Source organism: Colossoma macropomum, unplaced genomic scaffold, assembly GCF_904425465.1.
Source record: "Colossoma macropomum unplaced genomic scaffold, Colossoma_macropomum, whole genome shotgun sequence".
Classification (NCBI taxonomy): domain Eukaryota; kingdom Metazoa; phylum Chordata; class Actinopteri; order Characiformes; family Serrasalmidae; genus Colossoma; species Colossoma macropomum.
This window is the reverse complement of record NW_023494794.1, coordinates 14,344,370-14,366,672: the sequence shown is the minus strand read 5'-3', so window position 1 is coordinate 14,366,672 and position 22,303 is coordinate 14,344,370. Positions and strand designations below refer to the sequence as shown.

Here is a 22,303-nt window from a genome sequence, read left to right as displayed (position 1 = left end):
TCTTATTTCTCACTCTATCTTTTTATTTCTTTCTCTTATTACTTTGTAATTTTAATTGTCCCTCTTTTCTTCCTCTCTTGCTTTTTTATTTTCTCATTCTCTCCCCTCTTTTTTACCGCTCTCATTCTCTTATTTTCCGCTCTATATCTTCCTCGTCCCCTCATTTTCTTGCTTTCTTTGTATTCTCTTTTTATTCTTTCCCTTCTTCTGAATTTTTCTCATATACTTTCTTCTTTTTTTATTCTCCCTCTCTCTCATTTTCCCTGTTCTTTCTTTTTCACTTCACTCTATTTTGTTTTTCTCTAATTCCATCATGTTTCTCACTCTTTTTTATTCTCTTATTCTGTCTATTTCTTCTCTTTCTTTCTTTCTTTCTCCCCTCCTTTTTTCTTTCTTCCTCCCTTTTTCATGTTTACCTCTTTTATTCTTTTTTCTCTCTTCCTTTGAATTTTTACTCTTTTTTTGCTCTTCTTCTTTCTTCCTCTAATTTTCCCTCTTCTTTCACACTCCTTCCCTTCCTTCTCCTTCTCACCTATTTTATTCTTCCTCTCCTCCGTGTTCTTCTGCTCTTATTCTCTTATTTTCCGTTCTATGTCTTTCTCATCCTCTCTCTCTCTCTCTCTCTCTCTCTCAGAATCGATGGACAGTCTGGCTCAGACTCCTTCCTCACCGCAGCCCTCTCCAGCTCTCTCCCCCCATCTCCCCTTCTCAGCCAATCAGGAAATGGTTGCCAATGGTAACACTGTGGTCAGAGACACGCCCAGTGAATCTGACAGCAGCCCACCTCTCGACTACCTCTTGCTGTCCCAGTGTGAGACCGGCCCGAAGTGCAACTCCAGGCAAGCTCCGCCCACCTACATCATCACATCATCACATTAATGTTCATCTACACCACGTAAAAAAGATGGTTCTTCACGGCTTTAGTAAATGCAATGGTTCTATCTGGAACCATGTATTCTATATAGAACCATTTCATGCTTAAAAGGTTCTTTGGACAATGTGTCGTATGTGTTCTAAATAAAACATTTTGAAAATGGTCTTATATAGCACCAAAAAGGTTCTTCTATTTTCACACTCTTAAAAAGATGGTTCCCTTTAGAGCCTTTTTGAAAATGGTTCTATATAGCACCAAAAACGTTCTTCCGCTGTTACACTTAAAAAAAAAAAAAAATTGGTTTTATGTAGAGCCTTTCTGAAAATGGCTTTATATAGCACCAAATAGGGTTCTGCTGTCAAGCATGTAACAATAGAAGAACACTTTTTGGTGTTGTATAGAACCCTTTTCAAAAAGGTTCTATATAGAACGATATACAACACATTGTCCATCGACCTGAAGAACCATGTCACTATGCACAGAACCATTTAAGCAGACTCATGGTTCTAAATAGCTCAGAATCACTCGTCGTATTGATAAATGTTGTTTATATTAGATGATAAGCAATGGAGACTGAAATATTTAACAACATGTTATTAAACAATAAATAAAATAATGTAAATAATCATTTTTGTAGTTCCTGCCGCCGTTTAAATACAAGGCAGTTTGAATGTCAATTTTACTATAACATCATTCTGGTTATTAATCCTATTAGACTTTTTCTAGAAATTAATCTTATTAGAGCTTCTGAGTATTAATTTAATTAGAATTTCATTCTGAATATTAATTTTATTAGAACTGTTCATTATTTGGACACAGCTAACATTCATTTTCTGCAGTTACTAATTAGCTGAAATATGTATTTTTGGTAGTTAAAAAAACTAAAGCATGCTAATCCCAGTATGGAAACTGCATTGAGGCTCCTTCACTGGAATCAAAAGGCAGCTAAAACAATAGAAAAGACAAATGAATATCCTCTCGTTTCTCTGGCTGTACATGCGTCTGGCTTCATCCTCGTTTACCAAAGTACAGTTTAGTTTAATTAGTCATCTTGTGGGAGCTCAGATGCAGCGTGCCGAGAGATAATGGATGGATGGGTTGAAAGGATGAAGCCTGTTGAATATTTTATCCTCCGAGTCAGAGTGCTAAGAAAAGGACAGACAAAGCACGCAACTCGCAGTGTGACGTCAGCAAATCGTACCAACCTAAACCTTCTGGAGATCTACTCTCCTATAGACACTACCAACCCTACGTCTGGAGATCTACTCTCCTATAGACACTACCAACCCTACGTCTGGAGATCTACTCTCCTATAGACACTACCAACCCTACCTCTGGAGATCTACTCTCCTATAAACACTACCAATCCTACGTCTGGAGATCTACTCTCCTATAGACACTACCAACCCTACGTCTGGAGATCTACTCTCCTATAGACACTACCAACGCTACGTCTGGAGATCTACTCTCCTATAAACACTACCAACCCTACCTCTGGAGATCTACTCTCCTATAGACACTACCAACCCTACGTCTGGAGATCTACTCTCCTATAGACACTACCAACCCTACGTCTGGAGATCTACTCTCCTATAGACACTACCAACCCTACCTCTGGAGATCTACTCTCCTATAGACACTACCAACCCTACATCTGGAGATCTACTCTCCTATAGACACTACCAACCCTACATCTGGAGATCTACTCTCCTATAGACACTACCAACCCTACGTCTGGAGATCTACTCTCCTATAGACACTACCAACCCTACATCTGGAGATCTACTCTCCTATAAACACTACCAACTCTACATCTTTAGATCTACCCTCCTATAAACCCTACCAACCCTACGTCTGGAGATCTACTCTCCTATAAACCCTACCAACCCTACGTCTGGAGATCTACTCTCCTATAAACACTACCAACCCTACATCTGGAGATCTACTCTCCTATAAACACTACCAACCCTACATCTGGAGATCTACTCTCCTATAAACACGCAAAAAACGCATATAATTCCGATCAACTTTACATCTGGAGAGGTACTATCCTACAAACTTTACATCTGGAGATCTACCTTCTTATAAATTGTGCCAACCCTACATCTGGAGATCTATTCTCCTATAAACCCTACCAACCCTACATCTGGAGATCTATTCTCCTATAAACCCTACCAACCCTACTTCTGGAGATGTACTCTCTTATAGATTATACCAACCCTACATCTGTAGATCAACTCTCTTTTAAATGATACCAACACTACAAACCCGACATCTGGGGATCTATTGTCTTATACATCGTACCAACCCTACATCTGGGGATCTATTCTCCATTAAATTGTACCTGCCATACGTCTGGAGATCTGCTCTCCTGTAAATCCTACCAACACTACACCCGGATATTTAATCCTTATAAATCTTACCATCCCTACATCTGAAGATCTACTGTCCTATAAATGTAACTCTAGCTTAACTCTGGGGTAACTAGGGGTAATTCAGGGGCAACGCCATAGTAACTGTGGGGTGACTGTGGGGCAACTATGGAACGGCTCTGAAATAACCTGTCAAATGTCATGCAAAATTCCATTAATGCATTGATTGTGTATGTAAACTGATCACTAGGGATGCCTCTCTTTATTGTCTAATTGTAGACGTCTGATTCTGATTGTTACGTCTGATTCACAGGTGTGACAGCGTATCAAATTCGGAGCATTCGTTCGAGCAGAGTTCTTTGGAGACCATGTCAGAGGATGTGTTTATTTCCCCAGTAGTGACTGACCCATCCCCCTCACCCTTCAACAGCGCCCCCTCCTGTCCGCCGCAACTGTCCTCCTCCGCCTCACTGTGCAGCGGTCCAGGTGATGTGTTCTGCTTCGACCGCCCATTCTGCACTTCCCCCGAAACACACACCCCCCCACCACTCCCACCAAAACCAACACACCTCTCCGATCACCACGGCAATGATGACACCACACGTAACCACTGGCAACCAAGCCTCCTCCCCCGCAGGACGTCTCTGTCAGGTCTGGAACTTTTCAGAAGAGGTACGGACATGCCCACCTACACACACACGCCCACAACACACACACACACACGGAAATATATACTTCATTAGGCCCACTAGTGTTTCTACACTCATTGTCCATTTTATCAGGTACTATTTGGGTGGTGGATCATTCTCAGCACTGCAGTAACACTGACGTGGTGGTGGTGTGTTAGTGTGTGTTGTGCTGGTGCGAGTAGATCAGACACAGCAGTGCTGCTGGAGTTTTTAAACACTGTGTCCACTCACTGTCCACTCTGTTACACACTCCTACCTTGTCAGTCCACCTCGTAGATGTAAAGTCAGAGACGATAGCTCATCTGCTGCTGCACAGTCTGTGTTGGTCATCCTCTAGTCCTTCATCAGTGGTCACAGGACGCTGCCCACAGGACGCTGTTGGCTGGATGTTCTTGGTTCTCAGTCCAGCAGCGACACTGAGGTGTTTAAAAACTCACCCAACACACAATCACACCACCACCACGTCAGTGTTACTGAGAATGACCCACCACCCAAATAGTACCTGCTCTGTGAGGGTCCATGGGGGGTCCTGACCACTGAAGAACAGGGTAATAAAGTATGCCGAGAAACAGATGGACTACAGTCTGTAACTGTAGAACTAGAGTGAAACTATGTGGTCAGTGGAGCTGATAAAGTGGACAATGAGTGTAGAGATATGAGCATATTTCCCATGTCTTTGACACAGGACTGTGCAAAAGGTCCAGGAACCTGAGAAAAAAATATTTAAAATATTCATATTACCGTAAATACAAATATCATCAGCCAGTAGCTGGTTTGGCTAATCAATACTTATTTAATCAGCTGCTCAAGGACAAATCTAGAACCAAACCTGTGCTAATATAACCACCTCAAAAGATATTCAGCTATTCATATTTATTTAATTATAAGTTGTTTTTTGCAAGCATAGACATAATTTGCACATAAATTGCCCAAATAAATAGTTTTAACAATTATCGCCTTTGTTCTTAAAATGTCTTAAAACAAACACACACAAACACTAAATAAATAAATAAAGTTATTACTCTGTATATATAGATAGAACTTTCTGGCAGAAATGTCTCACAGGAGGTTGGAAAATGTCTATACACACACACACACACACACACACACACACACACACACACACACACACACACACACACACACACACACTGCATGACAATAAGTGCTTCCAGTAAAGTCAATATTTCCACACAGTGTCTGAGCTCACACTTGTGTGTGTGTTGGTGGTGTAAATGGGAGGCTGCTGAGTGCGTGTGTGTGTTCTTGTAGTGCTATACTTGTGAGGACCCTATGTCCTCACTATAATAGGTCTATATGAATTTTTGGCTCAAGTAAGGACATTTTGCTGGTTCTCACTTGAGCATGTGTTGATTTTACAATGACTTTTTTTATTTGAAATCTTAAAGAGCAGAAACATTGTGTTTTGGATACTGGGGTTAAGGTTAGGTTTAGGTTTAGGTGTAAGTATTATTTAGCTACAGTAATACAAAAATTAATAGAGACCTATGGACGTCCTCGTATGTATGGCAAGACAAACGTGTGTGTGTGTGTGTGTGTGTGTTAGCATAGACACGGTTGGGCTTTGATCACAGTGTTCATGCAGATACACTGACATTTTGTTGGTTTGTTGACATTTCCACAGAATTTGACTTCAGCACTAAAGGACACTGGAGCAAAAGACTGAGTCTCAACCTGGTAAACACCCACAACACTCACACTGGCTTTAACAGATTTCAGAATATCCCACAATTAAACTGAAAAAAAAAGCGATTTAATGAAAAGATAACATAATTATTAAAGATACACTAGGTATGTTTTGGAGATTTGGAGACCTCTCTGGTGGAAATGTGTAACTGCATACATTGTGCACAAGAACATTCATTAAAAACGAATAATATTCCTTCTGTCCTCACATGATCGTGCCTAACAACGGGCAGACAACGTACAGTGATCAGATGGATGAGTTTAAGGAGGTTTACGTTACTCAACACCTGCTATTTTACACTTACAAATATATATAGACCAATATATATAAACCAAAAATATATAATTGCATCATTTTATAAAATACAAAACTCTATTTGAAGGCTATCTACTTCTTTAATTTGTGTATTGATTTGTCTTTTTGATTCTTGGCCTTTGACCAAAAACATTATAATACAAAGTTTTGGCACCCCCGCTTGTCTTATATGTAACGTCAGTTTGTTTATTTACTGTTCATAAAAGAAGCTGCACACCAATGATTATAATATGTTACAATTAAAAGGGAATTCCACCATTTTTTTTTTAAATTTCAGCAAAAATAAATAATTTGGATGTAAACAGAGTCGTTCAGAGTGGTTTGGTGTGAAACGCTTCGTTCTAGAGAAACTTACAGTCAGAACTGTTCACAGTGGTGGTGATAGGAACCAGACATCCACCTCTAAAAGCTCCCTCACAGAAAATTACTACATGAAATGGTTATGAATTCACTGCCTGATGACTGAGACACTGTTTTATGATAGGTTTGCGAAGATGCAGGGCGCTGTGAGGCAAAATAGTCCCCAAAGAAAACTTATTATTTCAGATTTTCCACTATTTTCCATCATCAACATTCCATATAAACTCAGAAGACTCGTGTAGGTTCACTGGTGGTTCTGGATAGTAAATAAAATGTCTATATTTGTGTTGTAGTCATGGCGACCCCTGGTTCCTATCACCACCACTGTAATCAGTCGTGGCAATAGTACCATTTATTAGCACGGTGCTAACTGGTGGATTGTAAACCATCGCAAACTTGCCTCAAAACCCTCAGCGATCTCTAATCTCTAATTATTGAATACCACAAACACAGAATTCTGTCATATATAGATTAAGTTCTCCTCTCTTTCTCTCACTGTAGCCGGTATTGTTGCCCACCGCTGTGTCCGAGAGCCAATCAGAAGACTCCTATGTTCCGATGACATCTCCAACAGTCAGCTCTTCCGATGCTGGCTCAGATGGATACATTCCAATGAGCCCCACCCTCTCTGCTTCTCTGCTGACCAATGGAAAAGCAGAATCTCCTCTTCCTCCCGTCCCCGACATGGAGCCCCCTCCAGTCAACCGCAAGCTGAAGCCCAGGATACGAGGTAGACTCTGAGGGAAGCTTCTCACTGGGAGCCTTCAGTTTTCACCAATCCAGCACAACATACACACTCCCTAACATATAAACGGGGCTCGGAAATTGGTTAGAGCAAAATAACGAAACAGCTGATTCTGTTCATTTACTTAATGTAATGAAACGTAAAATAAAAAATAAGATTCGAAAACTTAAAAATTTAGCCTCGCTGACTCCAAACAACTGTACGGTTTTTTGGGAAGATTTACAGTTTTGTTTCTGTTCCAGGCAAAAATCGTTCATCGTTTTCAGAGCAACAATATTCAAAAGAGTCTTAAGGACAGATTTAATAAGAGAGGCTTTAATCGATGATGGTCTACAGATTGTTTGTGCTGGTGGGCGTGGCCAGTTTAGCTGGTTATCTATTAAAAATGTTCAAATGTAAATAAGCTCTGGTGCAACTTCATAATTAACTCAATATAAACCTCTATATTATCCATGCACTTGTAAAGAAGGCAATTTCTGCCAAAAATGACGGGAAAAAAATGTTGTTTGTTCATCATTTTTTCCGCTCACCATTTCTGGAAGCAGTGTGTCCATATTTTAACGTTTTATGACTTTTTCAAAATAATGACTTGTTTTCTCATCTTTTCACTCTCTTTTGACTTAGCAGCTATTATGTTGACTCATTTAGTCATGAATTTAAGAAAATAAGTCTTTTTTGATACAATAAGGCAAACAAAATTGTATTTCATCTTAATAATAAATCAACATTTTGTCTACACCTCAAAGTTTTTTTAAGAAACAAATTATATTGAGAGATTAACCATTTAAGGTCCTTTTAAAGTCAACCTAAAATAAAAATGAACCTTTTTGTTTACCTGGTTAGTTCAGTTTTTTGCTTATATTGAGCAGGAATTGTCAAATCATATCATTTAAAGGACTAAATTTACTGTCGTTCAAATGTAACAACTTCAGTTTCACTTCTAAAATATCTTCTAATTTTTGATGACATCACTGTGCACCAGTGGGTGGGGCACACGTCTCATAGCAAGCAAATACGTCACACTACAGAAGGAACATATGCAGTGAATTCATATTCACGCTGACTCTGCATTTGGTTGGGAAAAATGCAAAAGTTTGCGCACGCTTGGTCAAATTTTATATTTTTGTTGATTTTCTAAGCAAAAATAAGTTCATATGTTCTTTACGAAGAACACACCTCTGCACGTTTAATGCACAATCACTTTTTATTTACTGAATTTAGCATATTTTGCACACGCAAAAGTTACAGCACATTAATTTTATGTTTTATTTTTTCCCCCAATATGTTAAACTATAAAAAATTATGCAATAAATTTAGGAGAAAAATTACATATTTTAGTGTGTCCTCTGTAAAGGATGTGTTCACTTATTCACACTTAGAAAATCAACAAAAACATGTCATTTGAGCCCACATATTTGCATATAACAGTACTTTATTTTTGCATATTCATATTTGTTTCTACATATTTGTACATATTTCACATATTTGTATGAAATTTTACTGCATATTCGCCCAAAGTCTCTTTGTCAATTGGTAAATAATTGTGATGGGAATGAGTTTTATTGATAATCTCAATATGTGATCTAATAAGCCCAATCAATAATATAGCATTACTGACCATCAGTTAATCAGCAGATTCCTCAAGGTACATAATGTCCAGCAGGAGTGGTGGTCAGCTTGTTTGGTGATTGCAGCATGAAGATTATCATAACTGGAACTTCTTAATCAGTTTCGTAGTGTCATCAGATCTAAATATAGTGTAGATGTCACATAGAGAGAGACCATGATGATGGGAAGGCCACAGAGAGGAAACAGATCATGGACTGATGGAAAAGGCACTGACCTCATGGAGGAAGAAGATATTCTGAGTGACCAGCAGTTTACAGTTTACAGAAAACTAGTCTTACTGACCTGTAGATGGTCCATGTATCAGAATAATAACAACAAATCCAACGAAGCTCATCTGAGAAGCTGAAACACGTTACAGCGTGAGGGTCAGCGTTGGGTTTCAGGTTGCAGTTATGGTCAAGACAGGAATTTAGACCCTGTTTACACCTGGTCACTTCCTGTGTCGAGTATCTGGATTGTGTTCTGATTAGATTTTAGCCACATGCATTTACACTCGGTAGTCAAATGTGTCTCCAGTTAGCCAGACTGGAATCTGATTGCTGTGTGAGATGGAATATGCAAATTAGCTTGTTACACGGCAACCAATTACCAACTGTTCATCTGTTCAGCCTCTTCGTTTGCAGTTTGGGGTTTTGTTTGTACTAAGAGGGGTTTCGGTTGTACTGGGAGGAATTTGAGTTGTACTGGGAGTGGCTTTGGTTGTACTGGGAAGGGTTTTGGTTGCACTGGGAGGAGTTTCAGGTTGTACTGAAAGGAGTTTGAGTTGTACTGGAAGGAGTTTTGGTTGTGCTAGGAGGAGTTTGAGTTGTACTGGGAGGAGTTTCGTTTGTACTGGGAGAAGTTTGAGTTGTACTGGGAGTGGCTTTGGTTGTACTGGGAAGGGTTTTGGTTGCACTGGGAGGAGTTTGAGTTGTACTGGAAGGAGTTTGAGTTGTACTGGGAGGAGTTTTGGTTGTACTAGGAGGAGTTTGAGTTGTACTGGGAGGAGTTTTGGTTGTACTGGGAGGAGTTTTGGTTGTACTGGGAGGAGTTTGAGTTGTACTGGGAGTGGCTTTGGTTGTACTGGGAGGAGTTTTGGTTGTACTGGGAGGAATTTCGTTTGTACTGGGAGGAGTTTCAGGTTGTACTGAAAGGAGTTTGAGTTGTACTGGGAGGAGTTTTGGTTGCACTGGGAGGGGTTTTGGTTGTACTGGGAGGAGTTTGAGTTGTACTGGGAAGGGTTTTAGTTGTACTGGGAGGAGTTTCGTTTGTACTGGGAGGAGTTTGAGTTGTACTGGGAGGATTTTGAGTTGTACTGGGAGTGGCTTTGGTTGTACTGGGAAGGGTTTTGGTTGCACTGGGAGAAGTTTCAGGTTGTACTGGAAGGAGTTTGAGTTGTACTGGGAAGAGTTTGAGTTGTACTGGGAGGGGTTTCGGTTGTACTGGGAGGAGTTTTAGTTGTACTGGGAGTGGCTTTGGTTGTACTGGGAGGGGTTTTGGTTGCACTGGGAGGAGTTTCAGGTTGTACTGGAAGGAGTTTGAGTTGTACTGGGAGGGGTTTCGGTTGCACTGGGAGGGGTTTTGGTTGTACTAAGAGAAGTTTGAGTTGAACTGGGAGGAGTTTTGGTTGTACTGGGAGGAGTTTCAGGTTGTACTGGAAGGGGTTTTAGTTGTACTGGGAGGAGTTTCGTTTGTACTGGGAGAAGTTTGAGTTGTACTGGGAGGAGTTTGAGTTGTACTGGGAGGGTTTCAGTTGTACTGAGAGGGTTTCAGTTGTACTGAGAGGAGTTTGAGTTGTACTGGGAGAAGTTTTGGTTGTACTGGGAGGAGTTTGAGTTGTACTGGGAGGGGTTTTGGTTGTACTGGGAGGAGTTTTGTTTGTACTGGGAGAAGTTTGAGTTGTACTGGGAGGAGTTTGAGTTGTACTGGGAGGAGTCTGAGTTGGACTGGGAGGGGTTTTGGTTGTACTGGGAGGGGTTTTAGTTGTACTTGGAGGAGTTTGAGTTGTACTGGGAGGGGTTTTGGTTGTACTGGGAGGAGTTTTGTTTGTACTGGGAGAAGTTTGAGTTGTACTGGGAAGAGTTTGAGTTGTACTGGGAGGGGTTTTGGTTGTACTGGGAGGAGTTTGAGTTGTACTGGGAGGGGTTTGAGTTGTACTGGGAGGAGTTTTGGTTGTACTGGGAGTGGTTTTGGTTGTACTGGGAGGGTTTCAGTTGCTCTGGGAGGGTTTGGGTGTTGAGTGTATCTTGGAGAGACGGATGTGTTTACGCTGCTGTAACATTGTCACTCAAATGCGTCTCAGTTCTCCTCCTGAAGTGGTTTGACTGATCAGATCTGTATCTGTCTTAAATGTGTCTTAAGTGCCTGAGTGATGTTAAGCTTGTAACAATAGAAGAACCCTTTTTGGTGCTCTGTAGAATCTCAAGAAGGTTCTATATACAACCACATACAACACATTGCGGCTCTGAATGAAAAAGCTTTCCATCTCGCCAAAATTGCCGATTCAGTTTAGTTTGAGCTTCATGGCTGCAGTCTGGACTAAATGTGGGTCACTAAGTGAAGCTGCAGGTCTAGTCAGAGAAGAAAAGCTCTTAAACTTTAGCTAACTTCGCTACTACAGTGCGCCGCATTACCCTGCAATTTTTCGGTGCTGCGGCCACCATCAGGTGAAAGGAAGAACTGCAGCACTCTGGCTGGCTATAACACACTCTAAAACAGAAACCACAGACCAATTAAAATCTGTCCATAGGCCATATTTGGCCCTGGGGCCAGACTTTGGACACCTCTGTATGTATGATGTACAATTATTGACCAGTTATTCTGATATTTGAGGGAACATTCAAGAGTGGATATCCACTTAACCACAGTGAAGGAAAACAATGCCAAAAAAAAAAAATTCCATTTTAGAGGATAGCAGCACGCAAAGCAACGTTTTATTCTTCAAAAACAGCCAAGGAACCCAGAGTAACAGAGGCTGCCTCTTCAGATGAGCCAACAGAGTCTCGGATGCTTATAAGGACTCCTGCCATCCTCTACACCCCATATGTCAAACACAAAGCCCACGGGACAGATCAGGCCCGCCACACAATCCTATCCGGCCCACAAAAGTATTTTAAATTTCTATTAATATTAGCCTGTTAAACAATGCGCTGCACAACCATCCCCAGCATGCACTGCAACGTAATGTGTGCTCTGACTCTCCTACCCCAACAGCAATCTATGGGACACTGGTTACACCTCAATCCTACACAACTCTATGCAAGTCCACACCTTTTATATCACCAAACACACTCACTGCATTTCAGCTGCAGTTCAACCATCTTAAACACCTAACGTTAGCCCAGCAGCTAATGGATATTTTCAGCCCTCGGATTGTTGAGATGTTTTAATATGGTCCCTTTTGTGGTTGGGTTTGACATCCCTGCTCTACATGAAGTCATAGACACGATGTGCCCTGTTAGTTTGTCAGAGAAATACGTTTTCACGGTTTCTGGACCTGGCGAACATCAGCTAGAGTGGCTAGGCGAGTTAGCAACACAGCAATGCTATCTCCACCTTCTCTATCATGTTCTTATCAGCACGTCTCTGCCAACGTGCTCAAATTCAGGCTCTCGTGTTTCAGAGGAGCAAAATATAACAATCACTCGCAAATACAAGCAAAACCCGTCGTGTTTCACTGAACTGTCAGCCTGTCTTTATTTAGATACACTGTCATTCTGCGATGAATGTACCTCAACAGTGATTTCAGTATTTGAATACTGGCAGCTTGTGCAGCTAAACGTCCCTGTATGCATCCCTAGTTTGTTCACTGTTCAACACAGTGATGTTTTCTTGTTAATATATTTTCTTATTAACTTTGCAGTGAGGCCACCACCGCTTGACCTGAGGGGACTGTCCACTATTCGCGAGTTTCCCGCCCACTGCCCGTTGATCCGCACCATGACAGAACCAAGGTGAGCAAAAAACCCATCACACCATCCTTCGGTGTTTCCACATCATTCTCTCTGCACCCTCTTTCCTTTCTCTCTCTCTCTCTTTCCTATTTCCACATCTCGTTTTCCATATTTCACATCATTTTAATGAGAATGTTTGTCTTTGCCGTTTACTGTTTACTGTAAGTGTCCTCATTTCTTGCGTTTCTCCCCTCATATCCAGCGCCTCGGCTCACTGTATTCCACTGGATAGACGGTGGGGGCGGGGCCTAAACAGCTTTGAACAGGAAGGTGTCACGCCCACGGTAACACGACTTGCTCTCTCTTGTTAATTATTGATCTTTCTTTTCCCAGAACGAGAGAGAGAGAGATAGAGAGAGAGATGGAGAGATAGTGGAACACTGAGGGCAGCAAAATGAGCCATGAATAAAAGACAGAAACAAGCAAGTTAGGCACACAGTCTAAAGAGCTTGTAGGGCAGCTTGAATAATTTATTATAATTTATTAATTTATTATATTATAAAAAAACAGAAAAGAACCCAAAACTCCGGAATTAAAGAGCAGCTTGTCTCATGAAGTCCTGACTAATAGAGGTTCCGTAAATATTCTGTAAAATGATGCTTATGATACTTCAAAGCAGACTAGAGCCGAATGCTTTGTTCACATGTTTGCATTAAAAAAACGTCATTCTGCACCTCATAGTGGTTTGCGGCCAACAGTGGCATGAAGCCACAAAAACGTTGCCATGGTGATGGTGGTGCTGATGATTATCAGAGGGGAGCTTTAGCAGCGTAGATTGTTTATTTAAGGTGGAAAAAATCTGATGTTGAAGAAAAGAAGGCGGCCCTTAACAGGCAGTGTGTGTGAGTGTTTTTACCTGTGTGTGTTGGCAGACGTTGTTTTCTGCGTGTGACTCCGCCTCCTGGTTCAGGCGCTTTCACCTGGATTACCTGTCACTGGACTTTGACTCCGCCTCCCCCTCACCTGTCCAGAAGGTAAGCAGCAATTTATGTTTATGATGTGAAAAATAGTGCAGCTGTTACAGGATTTGCGTCAACGTGCCTTACATTGTTTAAATAAATCGGACATTTTTAATTTCAACAAAGAAATGAAACCTATTAATTTAATATACACTTAAACAGACAGTGTTCTTTTTTCATACATCATCTAAACCGCTTATCCTTCTGGGTCGCGGTGCGGTGCTGGAGCCTATCCCAGCTGTCATTGGGCAGAAGGCAGGATACACCCTGGACAGGTCGCCAGTCCATCGCAGGGCAGACAGACATACACATTCATACACACCTAGGGGCAATTCAGCACATCCAATCAGCCTGAATGCATGTTTTTGGACTGTGGGAAGAAACCGGAGTACCCGGAGGAAACCCACGCAGACACGGGGAGAACAGACAAACTCCACACAGAAACGACCCTGGTCACCCGGCCGGGAATCGAACCCAGGCCATTCTTGCTGTGAGGCGACAGCGCTACCCACTGCGCCACCGTGTCGCCTCTTTTTTCATAATTATTGATCATTTTTTTGCTTTTATTTTTAAAACGTACTGTTTCACCTTTAGCTGCTATATGTATAAAAAGTGCTCCAAATAAAAATAAGGCTGTTTTTAATATTATAATAAGCAAATGAATAAAACGATAATACTATTAAAAGAAATGAAAATGATATCAAAATTAATATAATTAACAAAATCTGACAAACAGTATAAACGTCACTGCTGACGTTTTTGTAAATTGCATTTTGATTTAATCTTTTGCAAAATGTGCTTAAGGTCAATGGAAACCTGCCTACTGTAAATCAGAAACAGGAACTGACGTTTAAATTTCCTTCTTTCATTTTTTAATCTTCAGTTCGGAGACATCAGGTGTTTAAAATGTCTGAAACGTAAAAGAAAACGAGAAGGAAAGACAGAAAGACGTCGTGTTTTCAGTTCTGTTGAATAATGAATGTTCAGCGGAGGGTTTAGCGTCAGCACCTGTCTCCGCGCTTGTGTAACAACCGTGTGTTTGGTGGGAATCAGCAGGGCTGCGGAGGACGAGTCTTCCGGAATGAACCAGCTTCATGTTTTGATGTTGATGAGGTGGCTGATTAAATATGCTGAGTGAGGCGCTGATGAGTCAGCGTTTTCTGCTCCAGCTGTTTTAGCTCAGCCTCTCTGAGTGTGACTCAGCACTGAACGACCACGTCTCCTCAGTCACCCACAACCAGACCGACACCTCACACAGTGGGAGCAAAACAGAAAGACCGCAACACACGAGGATTCTACAGAATAGAATAGAATAGAATAGAATAGAATAGAGGAGGAAATATATTTTAAAAGACAGAAAAGAGTAAACAGCAAATAAATAGAACAGAATAGAAGAAAATGGTAAAATAGGAGAAAGGACAAAACTCAAGTAAAACAGAAAAGACTAAATAAAAATCTAAATGAAACAGAAGATAATAAAACAAAATAAAATAATTAAAAATAAAATAAAGAATAGAGTAGAAGAGAAGAGAATGGAATAATTGAACCATATAGAATGTTGTAAAACAGAATAGATCAAAATAAACACAGAAAAAATAAATAGAATAGAATAGAATAAAATAGAATAGAACAGAATGTGAGAATGTAGAATTGAAGTTGAGTAGATGGGAGAGAACAGAATAGATAGAATAAAAGAAAATCAAGTAGAATAGAATAAGTTTGAGAGGAATAAAATAGAGGGAACTGGAATAGATGGAAGAGATTAAGTAGAAAGAGTGGAAATATGATAGAATAGAAGAAATCAGAATAGAATAAATTTGAATAGAAAAGAATAGAATAAAACAAAATAGCATAAAATTAAATGAACTATAATAAAATATACAAAATAATAATAAAATATAATAAAAATAAACGAAGAGTAAATAGAAAATCAAATAGAAAAATAAAAAATATAATACTATAGAATTCAGGAAAGTAAAACAAAATAAAAGAAAATCAAATAGAAAGGACGAAAATAGAATCAAATAAAATAGAAATTCAAATATGTGGGGAGAAACGGAATAGAACTAAAGAAAGTAAAGCAGAATAGAATACAGGAGAAAAAAAATAGAACAGAATAGAATATAATACAATAGAAAAAAAACAAAGACAGGAAGAAAATAGAACTGAATTTCAAATAGAATGGAATTCAAAGGAATAAAATAGAAATTAGAATAGATGAGGAGAACAGAATATATTATAATAGAGGAAAATAAATAGAATAGAATATGAACCAATAGAATAAAATTCAATGGAATAAAAGAAAAGAAAATCAAATAGAAATTAGAGTAGAATAGAATAGAATATAGAATAAAATATGAGTAGAATATAATAAAAGAAAATCAAATAGAATAGAATAGAATGGAATAGAATAGAATAGAATGGAAGTAGAAGGAATAAAATAGAAGAACATAGACGGGGAGAATGGAATATAATATTAGAGAATGAAAAAAATAAATAAAATCAAAATTGAGAAATTAATATAGAATAGAATAGAATAGAATAGAAATTATAATAGAATGTAAGTAGAAGGAATAAAATAGAAGAACGTAGATGGGGAGAATAGAATATGATATTATAGAATGAAATAAAAGAAAATCAAATAGAAATTGAGAAATTAGAATAGAATAGAATAGAATAGAATAGAATAGAATAGAATAGAATCTCCTCACTGTGCGGTGCAATAGAGAAAATATATTTTTTTATTATTATCACTTTACATAGTGATGTCGTTTACAGTGAGTTTCAGTGTTTGATGATGGCAGTTACAGTGTTTGTTTGTTTGTTTGTTTTTCCAGAAGCCGCTGCTGGACGAGCAGCGGGTGGACTACGTTCAGGTGGACGAGAAGAAGACTCAAGCACTGCAGAACACCAGGACAGAGTGGAAGGACCAGCGCCAGTCCAAAAGCGTAACGCCCAGCAGGGAAGAACCCGGACAGAGAACTGAAAACTGAAAGAGAAACGAGAGAAGAGAAGAGGAGTGAAGGAGCGCGAGGAGGAGAAAACAAAGGACAGCTTCACTCAGACTGACTCGGCTCTCCGGAACCGGAGGGAATCCAGAGTCTCCTGCTGCGTCTCGAGGGTCCGGCTGGTCTCCACGGACCACGCGCTTCCCTGAACTGAGAACTGAAAACCCGTCTGCTCGAAACAGAAGCTGAAGGGCAGCTGCAGAATTCTCAGAATAAACTTTGGAAATGTGTGATTATGTAATCATCACCTTATGATCTTCCTCTTATGAAGTTCTATCAAACATACCAACACAGGAAAGTAGTTCCGGTTACTTTCAAATTCCCTTCTTGATAAAGATGGTTCTTCGAGGTAAACTGAATTGTTCTATTCAGAACCATGAGTTCTATATAGAACCATTTCAAATGGCTTTTTGGATGGCGAAATGGTTCTTCTCTCTTCAATGTGTTGTATGTGGTTCTAGCTCCAGAAAAAGTTCTTCCAGTCATGATGTTAAGCTTTTAACAATGTAAACATTAATATATATATAACAATTTTCAAAAATATTCTATGTAGAACCATATAAAACACGTTCTCCATTAATCTGAAGAACGACTTCGCAATGCAAAGCGCCATGTAAGCATGAGATGGTTATACGTAGAACGCATGGTTCTAAATAGAACCATTCTCTTTACACTCAGTGAACCCTTTGCGGGCTGAAGGAGTTCTTTGCGCCGTGAAATGGTTCTTCAGATTGACAGAGATTGTGCTGTATATGGTTTTATATAGAACCTTTTTGAAGGGTTCTACATAGCACCAAAAAGCGTTCTTCTATTGTAACGATGAAAAGCTTGTAACAATAGAGGAACCCTTTTATGTGCTATTTAGTACCCCATTCTCTATCAATCTGAAGAACCGATTCACGATGCAAATAAACTGTTAATCATGCCAAGGGCTCTTTGAGTGTACAAGGTTCTATATAGAACCATTTCTTTACTAAAGAACCCTTGAAGAACCTTCTTTTTTCAAGAATGTACTCTTAAATACCCACTAACTCAGCGCTCATCATAAAACTAAAGAACTAACTCAAAATAAAGACTAAACTATAAATGCACCCTTAAAACAAACAAACTAAACTAAAATCAAAAACCAAAATGAAAAACTAAATAAAAATAAAAAATAATGGAATTTCTAAACTATAAAAACTTGGTACACAACAAAGTCTTCTGGAAAACTAGCGCCACCTCTGAAAATATCAATTATACAGATTTATGGCTTAAAGTATAAATGCTTGACTGAAGAATTCATAAGAGTTCTACACAAATATGAGTTTCACATAAAAATGTACTAACTAAATTCAGCAGCTGCCCATTGACTTCTATTATAAGTGAGCTGAGTGGGTGTTTTTAGTTTGTTTTTTAGGGGAATTATTGTCTGTTGGTAGCAAAAAGCAAACAGGTCGAAAACACTGTATTCCTTCACAAGTACAACAGAGTAAAATCTGCTACACTTTCTTCAGTTTCGGGTACAAACTGGTCCATTTTTGGGGAAAAACATAATTGGGAGATTTATAACAACCTCAGTCACACAGTGACTTTTGGGGTGGATTTATTTCAGGTTCACGGCTGTTTATGGCATTAAGCCTTAAAGGGGAACTCCACCGATATTTCAACATTCCTGTGTAATTGAATGGTGAAGATGTAAACAGAGTCGTTCAGAGTGGTTTGGTGTGAAATGCTCTGTTCTAGCGGTGGTGATAGGAACCAGACGTCCACCTCTAAAAGCTCCTCACAGAAAGTTCCTACATGAAATGGTTATGAATTCACTGCCTGATGACTGAGACACTGTTTATGATAGTTTTGAGAAGATTTTGCCCTATAACTCCATTCATGGTGGAGGGATACCTAACATGCAGGGTGCTGTGAGGCAAAATAGTCCCCAAAGAAAACTTATTATTTCAGATTCTCCACTATTTTCCATCATCAACATTCCATATAAACTCAGAAGACTCATGTAGGTTCACTGGTGGTTCTGGATAGTAAATAAAATGTCTATATTTGTGTCGTAGTCATGGCAACGCCTGGTTCCTATCAGAGTCTACAATGGATCATATCACATTAAACCCCTCTGATTGACTTTAGAAATTGATCTCAACCACTATGTGGAAATTTAAAAATGGGTGGAATTCCCCTTTAACGTCATTGTAAAAGCACTTCAGCCACACACTGTGAGTAGAACTTACTTGGAGTTTAAAGATCCAGAACATCTGCACTTCTGCTGCAGCTCCGCTGATTCATAATTATGAGAGAAACTTTACTCACTGGCCACTTTATTGGAAACCCCGACGCGTAAAGGGAACGGTTCTACAACCATGAACACTCAAAGAGCCATTTGCATGCTTAAATGGATCTTCGCGTGGTCAAACGGTTCTTCAGATCATGGAGAATGTGTTCTGTGTAGCACCAAGAAGGGTTCTGCTATTGTTATGATGCCAAGCTTGTAACTGAAGAACCCTTTTTATAGAACACATTGTCCATCAGTCTAAGGAACCATTTCACCATGAGTGTTCATGGCTCTACATAAAACCATTCCCTTCACTAAGGAACCCTTAAAGAACCATGTTTTTTTTTTTTTGTTCCAGAGTGTACCTCGTACTTCTTCCAGTCTTTAACTGTGTGGCAGCCAGGTGGAGCTACAGGGCAGGGGTTTCTGATAAAGTGGCCGGGGAGCATGATGTGCTGTATTGTATTTCTATGTGTTTTAAGACTGAGATATGAAGCCGACGCCTTTCTGCTGTCAGTACAAACCTCAAACATCGCCAGCTGCTGGGGACGACTACAGCGACTACAGCTGATTTGACGACAAAACTTTTGCCAAAGCTTTTTGTTGCAGGTTAAAGTCGCTAAAAATAACGTAATAAAGTCACATTTGACCCATTCAGTTATTTCCAGATACACTCTTAACAAAGACGGTTCTTCAAGGTTCTTTAGTAAGAAAAATGGTTCAGTATTTAACCATGAACACTCAAAGAAACACTCATGATTAAAGGGTTCTTCAGATTGATGGAGTGTGTGTATGTGGTTCTATACAGTACCAAAAAGGGTTCTGCTATTGTTACGATGTCAAGCTTGTAACAATAGAAGAACCCTTTTAGGTGCCATATGGAGCCCTTTTTCAAAAAGGTTCTATATGGATCTAGCTACAGCACAATCTGAAGAACCCTATCATGATGCAAAGACCACCTTTAATCCTGCAAAGGGTTCTTTGAGTGTTCTTTGAGTGTCTTTGAGGAACCCTTGAAGTACCATCTTTGAGTGGAGTTAGCAAGATTATTAACTGGTGCTTTCATATCCCAGATAGCAAAGCAATCTTACCGCAAAGCTGGCAGCCCACTGGCTTGTCCAGGCTGCCCCCTGGGTGGACAGTCCAGTTTAATTTATTCTTCCTTCATTTCCTTCTTTCCTTATTCTTTGTAAATTAGTAAATAATTTTAATCTAGCAAACTCAGCAACACTTGCAACACAATCATTTATCAGGCCTGGTCTAATAAATTTCTCAGTTTGTAGTACGTGTCTTAGTTTATTTTTCAAAATAAAAGTCTGTGCGCATTTAAAATCTGTTTGAGGAGATCAAAATCTAGTCAGCCCATTTATGCAGGACAGTAATCTAGGTGGTCCGAGGGTGGACCAGCAGTGGCGTAGTCAGCAGGGAGCCACCTTATCAAGCCAGCAGACCTCTATGCGCTTATATCTGGGATATTATATTAATCTGGCTCCTCTGATGTGATTTTTAGCTCATATTTTCAGCTCCATTATTGATATCAAAAGAGCAGAAAAGAATAGCTCAGCTAACAAGTCAGAACAAAAGAAAAAATGAGAGCTTTTACTTACTAAACTCGTTTATGAACCTTTAGGGAAAAGAAATGAAGGCCCACAGACAGCTAGCATTTGTTTATGTATAAAAAGCACTCAGAAAGCATTTTAATCTACGTTAAAGAGCCGTTTGGTTTATTTGAAAAGTGAAAATTACAATTCACTGTTAACATAGTGTAAGTTGATCAAAAACCGCCTTCATTATCATCAATATTCCATATAAACGCTCAGAAGACTCGTGTAGGTTCACCAGTGGATTTGGATAGTAAATAAAATGGCTATGTTTGTGTTGTAGTCATGGCGACCCCTGAATTATGCAGCCAAACTTGAGATGCTCAGTTCCAAATGAGTTGCAAGGCATTTACGTTGTGCAGTTATGCAACTAAAGTTGCATGAACGTTTCACTGTGTAAATCCAGCCTGAGAAGTTGTTGCTTGTTAACTCTGACTCTCAGGCTGTGATGCTAACGCAGGGGTCAGTGTAGTCGTCCCTACAGCCGCTGATGCTTAACGTCCATATTAAAGCTGGCATAACAGGGTCCAACGCACTGTGGGGTCGTGACACACGCGTCACTGAATGTTAAGTCCTGCCACTGTGACGTCGCCGACGTCCGACAGAGCCAAAAAAGTTTAAGCTTTGCGTCCATCTCATGTGGACGTGTGGTGTATGAATGTGTGTGTGTGTGTGTGTGTGTGTGTGTGTGTGTGTGTAAGAGTGTGTTGTGCATGCTTTTGCCAACAGCAGCTAACAGTCTTACCATTTCACAGTCAGCTCACCTTTCTGACCTCCAAAAACAAAAGTATGAATAAACGTAAATTAAACACCAGATCTCTGATCTCCTGTCTTTGATACAAGGCCCTGAAAGGGTCTCTGCTGTGTTCTAAGTGGCCAATATCACTGGATCTTCTGAGCCTGTTAAGAAGCTGAAATGTGATCGTTGCTATATCCAAGCTAAAACTGCTGCGCATCAAACTGACCTCGTAAGACTGACCTCACCAAAACACCCCTCACAAACCAGGACCTCGGTCCAATGTGGTAGTGTAGAGGCTTTGGCAGTTTTACGGTCCTCGTCCACTTCTTCTCACTGGCTTTTTCAGCATTTTCCGAACAGCCCCCTGGTGGACAGTCCAGTTTATCTATTTTTCCTTCATTTCCGTCTTTTGTTATTCTTCTGTTATTAAATTAGTAAACCATTTTAATCTGGCAAACTCAGCAACACTTGCAACACAATCATTTATCAGGCCTGGTTTAATACATTTCTCGGTTTGTGGTATTTGTCTTAGATTATTTTTCAAAATAAAAGTTTAAAGTCTGTTTGAGGAGATTAAAAGATAGTCAGCCCATTTATGCAGGACAGTAATCTGGGTGGTCCGAAGGGTGGACCCCAGTCTTTGTTCACTAATGGTGGGTGTTTCCATAGCGGGTTTTCCGTCCATTTTTTTGCGAATGTCAAAAATACACCAAAAATCTTGGAAAAGCTCAAAATTCGAAATTTTTTCCCTGCACACTTAAAAATGATGGTTCTACTGTAAAGAAAATGGTTCTACATTGAACCATGAACACTTAAAGAACCCCTTATATAATTACAGGGTTCTTTGCATGGTGAAATGGTTCTTCAGATTGATGGAGAATAAGCTGTGGGTGGTTCTATTATTTTTAAGAAGGGTTCAGTATGGCACCAAAAGGGTTCTTCTATTATTACAAGCTTGACACGAACATGAGAACAAACTGTAACATGATGGAAGCTGAAGAAGACAAGAAAGCAGGATGAGGCTCAGAGTTTTATTACTGTCCATAGAGAAAGAAGCAGAAACAAAAGAAAAGCAAAAAGAGGAAAGTACTAAAGAAATGAAAAGAACCACC

General features: G+C 39.6%; 1 protein-coding gene across 1 annotated transcript in view; it reads left to right on the top strand.

Moving 5' to 3' along the window:
• gab3 (GRB2 associated binding protein 3) overlaps window positions 1–16,821 on the top strand; it is a 52,093-nt gene extending 35,272 nt beyond the window's left edge. The window contains exons 3-10 of the mRNA XM_036580330.1: window positions 635–839; window positions 3,560–3,918; window positions 5,581–5,633; window positions 6,820–7,048; window positions 12,534–12,624; window positions 12,827–12,908; window positions 13,497–13,598; window positions 16,421–16,821. Coding sequence (XP_036436223.1) covers window positions 635–839; window positions 3,560–3,918; window positions 5,581–5,633; window positions 6,820–7,048; window positions 12,534–12,624; window positions 12,827–12,908; window positions 13,497–13,598; window positions 16,421–16,576 — 1,277 coding nt within the window. The 3' untranslated portion in view covers window positions 16,577–16,821. The remainder of the gene's footprint in view (window positions 1–634; window positions 840–3,559; window positions 3,919–5,580; window positions 5,634–6,819; window positions 7,049–12,533; window positions 12,625–12,826; window positions 12,909–13,496; window positions 13,599–16,420) is intronic.
• Window positions 16,822–22,303: the final 5,482 nt, after the last annotated feature.